This window comes from Heterodontus francisci, chromosome 3 (genome assembly GCF_036365525.1).
Source record: "Heterodontus francisci isolate sHetFra1 chromosome 3, sHetFra1.hap1, whole genome shotgun sequence".
NCBI classification, from domain to species: Eukaryota; Metazoa; Chordata; class Chondrichthyes; order Heterodontiformes; family Heterodontidae; genus Heterodontus; species Heterodontus francisci.
Window position 1 is genome coordinate 58,630,558 of NC_090373.1, and position 15,174 is coordinate 58,645,731.

Genomic DNA, 15,174 nt, shown 5'->3' on the forward strand with positions numbered 1-15,174 from the left:
TGCTTATCTACAAATGTTTTCTAGAAATAATTACAAACCAAACCAATTCCACAGTAAGTAAATAAAAACTATTTTCCTCATCACACACCGACTTAAAGCAGCAGCTGCAACCCTCCCTGAACCTGATACAATTTCACGTGCCGGAAATCCCTCTCGGTGACTCGTGTTCACGACCCCAGCCCCGCCCCCATCAATCAATCAATCTTCAGGAGATGCGCGCGCGCGCCCGACTCCCCGCGTACGTGTGCGGGTGCGTGAGCAAAAGAAAACACGTGATCCTTTTTTGTTTGCGCCTGCGCCTCACTTTTCTTTTCAACCTTTGCGAAAAAGAGTGAAGCCTAGAAGTGGTCCTGATGAAAAGTCACAGACCTGAAACGTTCATTCTATTTTTCTCTCCACAGATGCTGCCTGATCTGTTGAGTATTTTCAGCACTTTTTAATTTCAGATTTACGGCATCGGCAGTCTTCTGCTTTTATAGAAGCGGAAAGGTCAGTCTGGGGAGGGGCAACGCCTGCGTGCTCTGGAGCCCCTCCCCCTCTGTCAACGTCACAGCCCGAGCAGAGCAAGCTCGCTCGAGCCCGAGCGCTGGAATTGGGTCGGTTGGAAATCGTTGCTGAACTTTTCGCCGTTTTTTTTTACATAGATAGCCCGGTCTCTGCGCATACATTAACTACTGATGTGAGGAAACAAAACAAACATACCGCGAAGAAGGATCGGAGATTTAAGCGTCTTATCGAAAAGAAGGAGTTACGATGCCGGACCAGATCACAGTGTCGGAATTCGTGTCCGAGACGAACGAAGACTACAAATCCCCAACTGCCTCTAGCTTCACCACCAAAATGAGTCAGTGCAAGAACACGGTGGCTGCCTTGGAGGAGGTAAGGTGCAACCCTCCTCCCCACCTCAGAAAACTTCTCCCGGCCGCACTAAACAAATAAATGAGCGATTGTTTGGGGAGCTGCAAACGTTCACCGCCACGGTGGCCGCCGTTCGGTTGTTTCTCTTGGTCTGTCCCATTCCCGTCCGAGGTGTTTGAGCGAGCCCCCCCCCCCCCCCCCCCGGGCCCCCGTCCCCCGTAGGAATCCAGCTCTAGTCTGGTTGTGGGGAGTGAAATGCGAACCCTTGGCAATGTTGTACTGACATTAGTCTCGGGAAGCTGAGGAGAAATAATCGAGCAAAGTACTAGCGTCTTACTGAGAGGTGGGGGAGGAAGTTACCATATTAATAAAGAAACAATGCGGTGGAAATGGGGGAATCAGACAAGGAAGGAGGTGATGTCTGCACCCCCTCCGCAGTTCAGTTATTTTAGCTAATTTGGGCGCTGGGATTTTTTTTTTTTGCCTTTGCTTGAGACAATAGATTATGTTGTTTCAGCGTTGTCTAATTTTGTTATCGCTTTTATTGAAAGCGATTTAGAAATGAAACTTTTTTTTGAGAAACGTTTCTTAAATTGACAACGAGCCGTGAGGTTTGCAGAAGAATGCCTGAATATTTTCTTTTGCGATATGTGCTGCAATGACTTCTTAAAGCAGGGTATTTGGGAGAGTCTGCTCGGCGGTGCTTTCTGTTGGTCGACGGTGTACGCGCGCTCTAATAAAATTTTCTTTTGCTGTAGTCGCTGTAAAAGCCAGACTCTCCAGTTAGTATAGTACTTGTACTTTATTCAGGAACGAAATGATTATCTCCCCCCGCCCGCCGCCCAAGTAATGAAGAATCGTTTTCATAGTTTGGGTATTTTGCTTTGCTGATGTGTTACCGGTGACTAGTTGTATGGTTTTGGTTTAGTAGGAGAAACAATTGCACCGTTTTCAATAGGCACAAAAACAAAAGCGTCTGACAGGATGAAACTGGCTCTTTGTTCAGACAAATATCTGCCCTGCTAAAAATTGGATTTTGAAACCGACTAATGATTAACAGCAGATATATGTTGCGAAAGCACATCTATACCTGCATTTAATAGTGTATGGCACTTTTAAAATATTACAGTTTAGGTTAAATGTCTGAAATTGTACTGTATTTCCAGCGTTTGATCTGGTGGAATCCTCTTTTACAGTTAGTCATGATTGTATTGAATTTAAATTTTATAAATATTAGCTAGGAGCACTATAAACTTAAAATACAATTTTAATTTACAACAATCCCTTTATATGCTTATGCATTGTCCATTAACAAATATTTGCTTTTAATGTGAAAACAGAAGTTGAGCTTTGCACATACTATATGACCAGTCTTGTGACTTACCCTGCCATTACAGTAGAAGTGGGCATCATTGAAGCGGGTTATGCTAATTTAGAAAAAAACAGGTCTGCCTGTGTTTACAAACATTTAAAAATAACACAATCACAGCTTTGCAACAATTGGATTCAGTTGAATTAAATTCAGGTGATAGCCAATTCTGCTTATTTAGCATCAGTTGTAAACACATTGATTTCTTGCATATTATAGTTACTTGGTGATCAATAAATACCTTTCGGTGCCTTTGAAAACATACATGTTTATATGGTATCTTGTGTACAGTTAATGTATGCTGCACAGTGAAAACCTGAGTTTGCCATGATTAATTTTAATTTGGGTAAACATTTTAAATTTTAAGGAAATGCATTTATATTATGAATTTATCAAGTTATATTTGCTTTCTTTAAAATATTGTTTAATGTAGATTAGCTTAAATTTTTGAAGCCAGCTGTAACATTTTAACCATGCATTTAAAAAATGACTTTCATTCAATAGTGAACTTTGGCTTTCCCATTTTACTATATACTAGAACTACAAGCAGATGCTCATTCATTTTGTTGCTTTTTAGAAAGAACCTTGGAATCACCAAGTGGTATACAGGGAAAGAAAACAAGTACAGCAAAAAAAATCAATGGGTGTAAAATGATTAACGTAAAACTCATTTGACAGCCACTGGTTTTCTGTGCACCACTTTATGTGAATGTGAATCCATGTGAATGGATTGTTCTCTGCAACGTTGCCATTATATGTCTATTTTCTCGATGTTCTCTTTTTGAACAAGCCTTTGATAGTGAACCTAGGACAGTGGCTAGCAGAGTTCAAAAGGAATGCTGAATTTCAGTAGAAATATGTACTGTTGAGAGTAAGAATGTGATGATTAGCTTGACTCATTAAAAATAAAATGTGGTTGAGTGGGAAGTATATTTTAGTGGCTCCTCTTTTTGGGAATAATTTAAAATGACAGTTCCTTTAATTAAATGCTCCTTTGAAGACTACAGGGACTTCTTTGCACCATAAGTATAACTAGCTGTCAAGTCTTTTACTTTACAAAATATTGGCAATTCTTTTCTATGTTACTGACAAACAATCTTATGTGGTTATGATTAATGATTTCTCATGGCTAGCTTATTTTCGAGTGCACGGTATAATTTTAGAACTCATTGGATGAAACCAACACTATTAATATTCTATCATAAATGGGTAGGCTTAGGTGTATAATCCATTAGTATTTGACTAACCAGGTATGACTACACTGAACTGTACATAATGGTAAAGGTTGGTATTTACTGGGGCATGGTTTTATTGACTTGAGTTACACTCTAATGTTTTGCATTTAGAATTTATACAAATTTTATATAAAGTATACTTCTAGAACTTTAGCAAGCTGTAAAGACTTGAATACACAAATCTTCTGTTCCAATGCCAAGAATACAAGAATATGAACAAAGGGGAGGATAGCTAAATACAAGAGTTTTCTAGATGGAATGAGATGAATTGTTGCTGAGATCAGTGGTCGTCTTTGGCCTCCTTGTCTCGAGACAATGGGTAAGTGCCTAGTGGTTTGTGGAGCAGCGCCTGGAGTGGCTATAAAGGCCAATTCTCGAGTGACAGACTCTTCCACAGGTGCTGAAGATAAACTTGGTTGTCGGGGCTGTTACACAGCTAGCTCGCGCTTTGCACTTCTGTCTTTTTTCCTGCCAACTGCTAAGTCTCTTCGACTCGCCACTCTTTAGCCCAGCCTTTATGGCTGTCTACCAGCTCTGGCAGTCACTGGTAACTGACTCTCACGACTTCGTCGTGTTTGCAGACGTCTTTAAAGTGGAGACATGGACGGCCAGTGGGTCTGATACCAGTGACGAGCTCGCTGTACAATGTGTTCTTGAGGATCCTGCCATCTTCCATGCGGCTCACATGGCCAAGCCATCTCAAGCGCTGCTGGCTCAGTAGGGTGTATATGCTGGGGATGTTGGCTGCCTCAAGGACTTCTGTGTTGGAGTTACAGTCCTGCCACCTGGTGCCAAGGATTCTCCGGATGCAGCGAAGATGGAATGAGTTGAGACGTTGCTCTTGGCTGACATACATGGTCCAGGCCTCGCTGCCGTAGAGCAAGGTACTGAGGACATAGGCTTGAAACCCTCCCGCCTTTTCTGTTCCGTGTCACTGTGCCATTTTCCCATACCCTCTTGGCCATTCTTGACATAGCAGCGGACGCCTTTCCCATGCGCTTGTTGATTTCTGCATTAAGAGACAGGTTACTGGTGATAGTTGAGCCTAGGTAGGTGAACTCTTGAATCACTTCCAGAGCATGGTCACCAATATTGACGGATGGAGCATTTCTGACGTCCTGTCCCATGATCGTTTTCTTGAAGCTGATGGTTAGGCTAAATTAGTTGCAGGCAGTCGCAATCCTGTTGATGAGTCTCTGCAGACGCTCTTCTGTGTGGGATGTTAATGCAGCATCGCCAGTAACGAGGAGTTCCTTGATGACTTTCCGTACTTTGGTCTTCGCTCTGAGACGGGCAAGGTTGAACAACCTGTCACCTGATCTTGTGTGGGGGAAAATTCCTTCTGAAGACTTGACCGCATGTGAGAGCAGCAGTGAGAAGATCCCAGTGTAGTTGCGTGAACACAGCCCTGTTTCATGCCACTCTGGGTAGAAAAGGGGTCTGATGAGGCACCGCTATGCTGAATTGTGCCTTTCATATTGTCATGGAATGAGGTGATGATACTTACTAGCTTTGCTAGTAGTCTGAAGAGGCCATGTCTGCTGACTAGGTCAAAGGCTTTGATGAGATCTATGAAAGCAACGTAGAGGGGCATCTGTTGTTTGCGGCATTTCTCCTGTAGCTGGCGAAGGGAGAACACAGTGTCAGTGGTGGTTCTCAATGGTATTGCACAAACAAAAAGGAGAACTTTGAACAGTGTTATGAAAATGCTTGGTAGCTGGTTGAGAGCTTTTCTCATTTATCTTTCAAAAACTCGGGCAATTGTAGTAATTAGCTTCTGTTTACTAATAGTATAGCTTAATTGGCTGTCCGCACCAACGCTCTTTTCCATCTTCCTTGCTGCAACGCCCCACCTCATCTCCATGAAGCTCCCTGCCGGAGTAGATCTACTCTACAGAGTGAGCGGGAAAGTATTTGACCTACGTCACCTCCAGTCCAGAACCAAGGTCATCTCCAACCTCTGTCATCGAGCTGCAGTACACTGACGACGCTTGCGTATGCGCACACTCAGACTGAGCTTCAAACCCTCGTTAATGCATTCACGGAGGCGTATGCGAAAATGGACCTTAAGCTAAATATCCGTAAGACAAAGGTCCTCTACCAGCCTGTTCCTGCAGTGCAACACTGCCTCCAACTATCAAGATCCATGACGTACCACTGGACAATGTGGATCACTTCAGGGACCAGGACAGTGTGGCTGCAGCTGAGGCAGGTAAGGGGACCCAGAGGGGAGGAGTGCAGGAGCCTCCACCTTTGCAGTTGTCCAACAGGTTTGAAGTTCCTTCAACTTGTATGGATGAGTGTGGGCAGCAGGGTGGATGAGCAAACTGACCATCGCAACGTAGTACAGCAAGCCATTCAAGTGGGTGGAGCAAAAGGGAATGTCATGGTGGTAGGGGACAGTATAGTGAGGGGGATAGACACTGTTCTCTGCAGCAAAGCACAAGAATCCAGAAGGCTGTGTTGCCTGCCCGGTGCCAAGGTTCAGGACATCTGCTCAGGGCTGGAGAGGAACTTAGTGGACGGGGGAGGATCCAGTCGTCGTTGCCCATGTAGATACCAGCAGCATAGGCAGAACAAGGAAGGAGGTTCTACATAGTCAGTATGAATAGCTAGGCATCAAGTTAAGAAGCAGAACCCCAAAGGTGGTAATCTCTGGAATATTACCTGAGCCATTTACAAATTGGCATAGGGCAAATAGAGAAATGAATGCGTGGCTCAGACGGGTGTAGTAGAAGTGGGTTCCAGTTCGTGGGGCATTTGCACCAGTACTAGGGAAAGTGGGGGCTATACCGTTGGGACGGTCTACACCTGAACTGTGCTGGGTATTCCAGTGAGCTGCGTAACTAGGGAAGTAGAGAGGATTTTAAACTAAATAGTGGGGGCAAGGTGTCAAATTTGGGAAGATGTGGTAAATCAGAGTAGAGCCAAAGCAAGAAAGAAGGGTATTAATATGGGAAATGATAAATAGATTGACAGGAAGGGACGGTAGAAATCTAAAAGTAAATCAACAGTCCAGACTAGACTTTATGAAAATAATAAAAGGACAAAACTAAGGGCTCTATCTGAATGCACATAGCATTCGAAACAAAACAGATGAACTGATAGCACAAATAGAAATATATAAATACGATCTGATAGCCATTACAGAGACATGGCTGCAGGATGACATAGATTGTGACCTGAATATTGAAGGGTACATGACATTTAGGAAAGACAGGAAGCTAGGAAGAGGGTGGAGGGGTGGCTCTGTTATCTACTAATATTAGAGCAGTAGAGAGGGATGACCTAAGTTCAGGAAACCAGGCTGTAGAAGTAGTTTGGGTATAGATGAGAAATAATGAAGGCAAGAAATCACTCGTGGGAGTGGTGTACAGGCCCCCTAACAGTAACCACGTGGTAGGACAGAGTATAAAGGAAGAAATCATGGGAGCTTGCCTGAAAGGTATGGCGATAATCATGGGTTATTTTAATCTACATATGGACTGGAAAAATCAGATGGGCGAAGGTAGCCTGGACGAGTTCATAGAATGTTTTCGGGATAGTTTCTTAGAACAGCACGTTCTGGAGCCAACCAGAGAGCAGGCTACACTAGACCTGGTATTGTGCAATGAGATAGGATTAATTAATGACTTCATAGTGAAGGCACCCTCAGGTACCAGCGATCATAATATTGAATTTTACATTCAGTTTGAGAGAGAGAAGAATGGCTCCAAAACTAATGTTTTAAACTTAAATTAAGGGTAATTATGAGGGCATGAAAGCGGAGCTAGCTAAAGTGAACTGGCAAATTGGGTTAATAGAGATGTAGTGGCGGACATTTAAGGGGATATTTCAGAATACACATTAGATACATTCCAACGAGAAAGAAAAATTCCAAGGGTAGGACCCACTATCTGTGGTTAATTAAGACCGTTAAAGATAGTATCAAACTTAACAGAAAAGCATATAATTGTGCAAAGATGGGTGACAGACCAGAAGATTGGACAGAATACAACAAACAATAAAGAATGACTAAAAGATTGATAAGGAGGGAAAAATTAGAGTATGAGAGAAAGCTAGCTAGCAATATAAAAACAGTTTCTGTAGATATTTAAATAAAGAAAAGTGTTAGTAAAGTGAGCATTGTTCCTATATAAAATGGGTTCTCTGAATCAATAAGGGAAAATAAGGAGATGGCAGATGAATTGAACAGGTATTTTGAATTGGTCTTCGCTATAAAGGATACAAGTAACATCCTTGAAATAGCCGTAAATCAGGAAATGGAAGGGAGGGAGGAACTTGAGCAAAGTACAATCACCAGGGAAGTGATGCTGAGCAAATTGTTGGAGCTGCAGGCTGATAAGTCCCTGGATCCTGATGGACTTCATCCGAAGGTCCTAAAAGAAATGAGATAGTTGATGCGTTGGTTTTAATTTTCCAAAATTCCCTAAATTCGGCGATGGTTCCATTGGATTGGAAAATAGCGAATGTAATTTTTTTTATTCAAAAAGGGAGGGAGACAAAGGCCAGTTAGCTAAACATCAGCTCACCACCACCTTCTCAAGGGCAATTAGGGATGGGCAATAAATGCTAGCCTGGCCAGCGTCGCCCACATCCCATGAATGAATTTTTAAAAAAAAGGTGTGTGGTCTTATGAGGAAAGGTTGGAAAGGCGAGGCTTGTATCCACTGGAGTTTAGAAGAGTAAGAGGTGACTTGATTGAAACATATAGGATCATGAGGGGTCTTGACAGGGCAGATGTGGAAAGGATGTTTTCCCCCTTGCAGGAGAATCTAGAACTAGGGTCACTGTTTTAAATAGGCGACCCTATATTTTCAGACAGAGATGAGGAGGAATGTTTTTCTGAGGGTAATGAATGTTTGGAACTCTCCCTCAAATGGCAGTGGAAGCAGAGTCTTTATCTACCTCTGCCTTAAAAATATCTATAGGTTCTTGATAAGCTAAGGGGAGAAAGGTTTTCAGGGTAGGCGGGAATATGGAGTTGAGGTTACAATCAGATCAGCCATGATCTTGTTGAATGGTGGCGCAGGCTCGAGGGGCCTAGTGGCCTACTCCTTCCTAGTTCGTATGCTTCCATTTTTAAAATATTTTTGAGGATTTATTAAAACTGAAAAGATTGCATAGATTTTTTTTTTAAGCAAGTTCACCGAAGGAACACGATGTTTGAAAGCCATCTGTGCTGGAAGTCACGTGATTAGGGCTCAGTAAACAACAGAACCTTTGGTAACCTGGGGAAAAGTGATTACAGTGAAGCCACATGTCAAGGTTTATGGAGGTCAGGAGGTTGACTTTCTGGGGTTTGGACATTGTTTTCACCTGCTTGGTGTGAACTGATTGAAGACAGTTGCTGTTTTCCTGCCATGGAAAAAAGCAACCACCCAGCTCACCTCCTTTACTTCTTTGAAGAAATCCTGCGAAGATCCAGTGTGGGTGAGCTAAAATTCCTGGTGCTGCATAGCTCCTGAAAAACTGGAAAAAATCCTGTGATTCAAGTGTATGCTGGCAGGCTGATGCCACATTTCACCTGGAAAGCCTACTAGAATAATTCTCGGCAACTCCAGAACGGACTGATTCTGAAGCTATCCCACTAACCCGTCTCCATATACCTGGATGCCAGACTAAAAGGGACAACTGTCTTCCTTCCATATCTCTTTTTTTTTTCATCAAGAGTTAGCGAGTATTTGGCCAAAGTACTCTTTGCTGTCTTCAGAGGGAATTTCTGTTTTTTTTTTTTACCCAGTGAGTGTAATTGGGGAATTTAAAAAGGAACTTTCATATTTCAATCTGTTAATGCTTTGTTTCGTTACTAGTTAAGTCTTGTTTTATAATCTGATTTTGTTTACTAAGGAAACCTGGTTGGTGTATTTTATGCAGAGACCCAGGGTATTGCTCTGGGTATACGGGTTCAAATCCCACTACAGCAGAAGGTGAAGTTTGAAGCTAGTCTAATGTCGGCCATGAAACCATTGTTGATTGTTGTAAAAACCCATCTGGTTCACTAATGCCCTTTAGGGAAGGAAATCTGCTGTACTTGCCTGGTCTGGCCTACACGTGTCTCCAGACCCACAACAAAGTGGTTGACTCTTACATGCCCTCTGAAATGGCCAAACAAACTCAGTTGTATCTAACCGCTACAAAGTCAATAAAAAAGAATGAAACCGGACGGACCACCTGGCATCGACCTAGGCACCGGAAACGACACCGGCAAACTCAGCCCTGTTGACCCTGCAAAGACCTCCTTGCTAACATCTGGGGGCTTGTGCCAAAGTTGAGAGCTGTCTCACTGACTAGTTAAGCAGCAGCCTGACAGTCATACTTAGGGAATCATACCTTACAGACAATGTCCCAGACACTACCATCATCATCCCTGGGTATGTCCTGTCCCACTGGCAGGACAGACCCAGCAGAGGTGGCAGCACAATGGTATACAGTCGGGGGGGAGTTGCCCGTGGAGTTCTCAGCGTCGACACCGGACCCCATGAAGTCTCATGGCATCAGGTCAAACACGGGCAAGGAAACCTGATTACCACCTACCACCCTCCCTCAGCTGATGAGTCAGTACTCCTCCATGTTGTACGCCACTTGCAGGAAGCACTGAGGGTGGCAAGGATGCAGAATGTACTCTGAGTGGGTGACTTCAATGTCCATCACTAACAGTGGCTTGGTAGCACCACTACTGATTGAGCTGGCTGAGTCTTAAAGGACATAGCTGCTAGACTGGTCTGCGGCAGGCGGTGAGGGAACCAACAAGAGGGAAAAACATACTTGATCTCGTCCTCACCAATCTGCCTGCTGCAGATGCATCTGTCCGTGACTGTATTGGTAGGAATGACCACCGCACAGTCCTTGTGGAGACAAAGTTCCGCTTTCAAATTGAGGATACCCTCCATCGTGTTGTGTGGCACTACCGCCGTGCCAAATGGGTTGGATTTCGAACAGAGCTAGCAATGCAAAACTGGGCATCCATGAAGCGCAGTGGGCCATCAACAGCAGCAGCAGAATAGTACTCGACCGCAATCTGTAACCTCATGACCTGGCATATTCCCGACGCTACCATTACCATCAAGCAAGGAGACCAGCCCTGGTTCAATGAAGAGTACAAGAGGGCATGTCAGGAACAGCTCTAGGCATACCTCAATGAGGTGTCGACCTGGTATAGTTACAGCACAGGGCTACGTGCGTACCAAACTGCGTAAGCAGCATGCGGTATACAGAGCTAAGCAATCCCATAACCAACGGATCTGATCTAAGTTCTGCGGTCCTGCCACATCCAGCTGTGAATATTGTTGAATTAAACAACTAACTGGAGGAGGTGGCTCCATAAATATCCCCATCCTCAATGATGGGGGAGTCCAGCACATCAGTGCAAAAGATAAGGTTGAAGCATTTGCAGCAATCTTCAGCCAGATGTGCCAAGTTGATGATCCATCTCTGCCTCCTCCTGAAGTCCCCAGCATCTCATTTGCCAGTCTTCAGCCAGTTCGATTCACTCCGTGTGCTGTCAAGAAACAACTGAAGGCACTGGATACTGCAAAGGCTATGGGCCCTGACAATATTCCAGCAATAGTACTGAAAACCTGTGTTCCAGAACTTGCCGCACCCCTAGCCAAGCTGTTCCAGTACAGCTACAACACTGGCATTTACCCGGCAATGTGGAAAATTGCCCAGGTATGTCCTGTACACACAAAGCAGGACAAGTCTAACCTGGCCATTTACAGCCCCATCAGTCTACTCAATCATCAGTAAAGTGATGGAAGGTGCCATCAAGTGGCACTTGCTTAGCAATATCCTGCTCAGTGACGCTCAGTTTGGGTTCCGCCATGGCCACTGGACTCCTGCCTCATTACAGCCTTGGTTCAAACATTGAGAAAAGAGCTGAACTCGAGGTGTGGTGAGAGTGACTGCCCTTGACATCAAGGCAGCATTTGACTGAGTATGGCATCAAGGAGCCCTAGCAAAACTGAAGTCTATGGGAATCAGGGAAAATTCTCTGCTGTTTAGTCAAACCTAGCGCAAAGGAAGGTGTTTGTGGTTGTTGGAGGGCAATCATCTCAACTCCAGGACATCACTGCAGGAGTTCCTCAGGGTAGTGTCCTAGGCCCAACCATCTTCAGCTGCTTCATCAATGACCTTCCTTCATTCATAACGTCAGAAGTGGGGATGTTCGCTGATTGGTGCTGAACATCGCACATTCGTGACTCCTCAGATACTGAAGCAGTCTGTGTAGATATGCAGCAAGACCTGGACCATACCCAGGCTTGGGCTGATGTGTGGCGCGAATGTTACTTGCCACAAGTGCCAGGCAATGACCATCTCCAACAAGAGAGAATCCAGCCATCTCCCCATGATATTCAATGGCACTACGATCACTGAATCCCCCACTATCAACATCCTCGAGGCTACCATTGACCAGAAACTGAACTAGAGTAGCCATATAAATACTGTGGCTACAAGAGCAGGTCAGAGGCTAGGAATCCTGTGGTGAGTAACTCCCCTCCTGACTCCCCAAAGCCTGTCCATCTACAAAGCACAAGTCAGGAGTGTGATGGAATACTCTCCACTTGCCTGGATGGGTGCAGCTGCAACAACACTCAAGAAGCTCGACACAATCCAGGACAAAGCAGCCCGTTTGGCTCCTCATCCACAAACATTCACTCTCTCCACCACTGATGCACAATGGCAGCAGTGTGTATGATCTAGAAGATGCACTGCAGCAATGCGCCAAGGCTCCTTAGACAGCACCTTCCAAACCCGTGACCTCTACCAACTAGAAGGACAAGGGCAGCAAATGCATGGAAATACCATGTCACCTCCAAGTCACACACCATCCTGACTTGGAACTATATTGCTGTTCCTTCACTTTCGCTGGGGCAAAATCACTGTGGGTGTACCTACCTCATATGGACTGTAGCGATTGAAGAAGGCAGCTCACCACCACCTTCTCAAGGGCAATTAGGGATGGGCAGTGAATGCTGGCCTAGCTGGCGATGCGCACGTCCCATGAATGAATAAAAAAAATACTGAGATATATATTTTAAAGACTTTTTGATTGGCTGTATCGGTAACTGGATGAACATTTAAATATGATGTGACGTGTGGAGAAGTGGTTGTAACATGTGATTGGGGGCTCATCGGAATGCCCAAAGCTTATGACGTGCAATTATAAGTTGGCTAATATTGCCTGAAAAGAGGAAAAGTAAAATGTTACAGGTGCTTCAGTTTTGTTTTGTTAAATTGAGGATTTGTGTTTTAGAACTGTAAAAAGATTCCATAGATGCTGGAACTTGGGTTTTAAAAAAAAAAGTCTTCAGAAGGTCTTTTGGACTGAGCTTGTAAATAACAGTTACTGGAAGGCACCTGTTTTCAGATAAATACCCAGCAGGGGTTTTTCCTTTGGCTTGGGGAGAGATGTTTGCAAAGAAGTGACAGGTCAAGATTTATAGGGGGCAGGAGGCTTGACTCCTGAGATGTTTTTGGTTTCGTTTTGGAGTAAATTGGGATATGGACAGTGTTAAAAAGAAAGTTGGCGCAAACTTGCCAAGAGAGCAAACCCCACTTCAGTCTATTCTAGCTCTTTGAAAAGCCTGCCAGTTTTTCCAACTCTTTGTGAAGCTCTGAGAAGCAAGTGTAAGAAACTGCCTGAAACCCCTGTTGCTGCATTTTTCCTGGAAAGCCTGCCCAAACTGACTTCAACGTCGCCTGACAAGAGCTATTCTAGGAAGATCCCAGTGACAGCCATCTACGTGTAGTTGGGACACCAAACCAAAACAGAGGACGTCGGACATTTAGTTTTAGTTTTAGAGATACAGCACTGAAACAGGCCCTTCGGCCCACCGAGTCTGTGCCGACCATCAACCACCCATTTATACTAATGCTACACTAATCCCATATTCCTACCACCGACCTACACTAGGGGCAATTGCGAATGGCCAATTTACCTATCAACCTGCAAGTCTTTGGCATGTGGGAGGAAACCGGAGCACCCAGAGGAAACCCACGCAGACACAGGGAGAACTTGCAAACTCCACACAGACAGTACCCGGAATTGAACCCGGGTCGCTGGAGCTGTGAGGCTGCGGTGCTAACCACTGCGCCACTGTGCCGCCGTCTTTCCATAACTTTCTTTTTCTCCAAGAATTTAGCAAGTAGTTGATCAAGGTATTTTTTTTTTGTAATAGAGCTCTAAAGTAAGTGCGTGTGTGCATGTGTGCGTGAGTGCGGTCAAGAGGAAACTTTTATGTTTCAGTATGTGTTAATGCTTTGCATCATTGCTGGTTACCACTTGTTTTATAATCTGAGTTTTGTTTTTTTAAGAAACCTGGTGTGTTTCATTCTGCGAAAGAAATAGTTTATGACCATATCGGTAACTGGGGGAAACATTTAAACATCATGTGACCTGTGGAGAAGTGGAAGTAGAATAATGGTGCACTCCTCCTGCCTCAGTCGTAACATATAATTGAGGGCTGTTTGCGAGATAACCCAACGCCAACAGCATGCCATTGTAAGTGGGGTAATAATTGAAATGAGGAAAAGGAAAAAGAAAAAACAGGTTTCTTGTGTAGTAGATTAAAGTTTACTCTACTGGAATATCTGTCAGTTGCTGCAACCTTTCTGGGAAAGGAGGATATATCCCTGAGTGATTTGAGAAACTTAACCAAGGTTAAACTAAAGGATTTGGCAGATCTATTTGTGTTGGTGTTAAAACCAGGAGCTAAGAAAGCAAACAAAATTGAAGTAATAGCACACTTCAAATTTGGACGCAGAAAGCAAACCAGAGGGTAGTGCAGTTGAATTAGCAAAAATTTAGTTACAGGTGAAGCAGTTTGAGCAGGAACGGAAAATGGAAAAACTTAAACTTCAACAGGAAAAGGAAAAAGCAATAGAATTGAAATAACTGGAGCTTGAAAGAGAATTGTTAACAAAGAAGCTTGAATCTGAAAAAGAGCATCTCCGAGAAAGTGAAGGAAGGGAATTTGCAATTAAACAGATGGAACGAAGACAAAGCTGTGGTCTTGACTGCAGTGTTCTGGTGAGGAAAGATCTGGCTCAAGCCCAGGACCCAATGGAGAGCTGTTTAAATTTGTGCAAGCCCTCCCTCAGTTTCAGGAAAGGGATGTAGAGGCATTTTTCATTTCTTCTGAAAAGATAGTCAACCAGATGAAGTGGCTAAAGGAAAGCTTGACACTGCTTGTTCAAAGCAGGTTGTTGGGCAGAGCTCATGAAGTTTATGCCATGCTTTCTGAGGAGGCTTCTGCAGATTGAGATGGTAAAAAAGGCTATTCTTACTGCTGGAGTTGGTCCTGAAGTTTGTAGGCAGGAATTCTGGAACCTCCTGGAGACAATCTGGGCAGTCTACTATAGAATTTGAGAGGGTAAAGCAAATTTTGATCGTTGGATGTAGGCACTAAAGATAGAGGCCATGTATGAGAACCTTAGGGAACTAATTCTCCTGGTAGAATTTAAAAATCCTCCATTAGTAAGAACTCATGTTGAGAACCAGAAGGTTTCAAAGGGTCAGACAGGCAGTGGAAATTGCTGATAATTGCAAGCTTGTTTACAATCTCAAACTCTTTGTCCGTCACTCCCACAAACCCGAGAAGGATAGAAGGTGGGAGGGTGTAAGGAAGGCAAGTAGCTGGGGACAAGGGACATCTGGAAACTCCTCAGGATCTCCTCAGGCCAGAAAGGAAGAAACTGAGGGTGGAAGTG

The 15,174-nt window shown here is 44.0% G+C and overlaps 1 protein-coding gene and 1 long non-coding RNA gene across 2 annotated transcripts in view; one reads left to right on the plus strand and one right to left on the minus strand.

The window, feature by feature from the left end:
• LOC137356736 (uncharacterized) overlaps positions 1-528 on the minus strand; it is a 64,158-nt gene extending 63,630 nt beyond the window's left edge. Inside the window, exon 1 of the long non-coding RNA XR_010971099.1 lies at positions 370-528. This is a non-coding gene — a long non-coding RNA (uncharacterized lncRNA). The remainder of the gene's footprint in view (positions 1-369) is intronic.
• Positions 305-15,174, plus strand: part of LOC137356728 (arf-GAP with SH3 domain, ANK repeat and PH domain-containing protein 2-like) — a 234,595-nt gene continuing 219,725 nt past the window's right edge. The window contains exon 1 of the mRNA XM_068022455.1: positions 305-879. Coding sequence (XP_067878556.1) covers positions 754-879 — 126 coding nt within the window. The 5' untranslated portion in view covers positions 305-753. The remainder of the gene's footprint in view (positions 880-15,174) is intronic.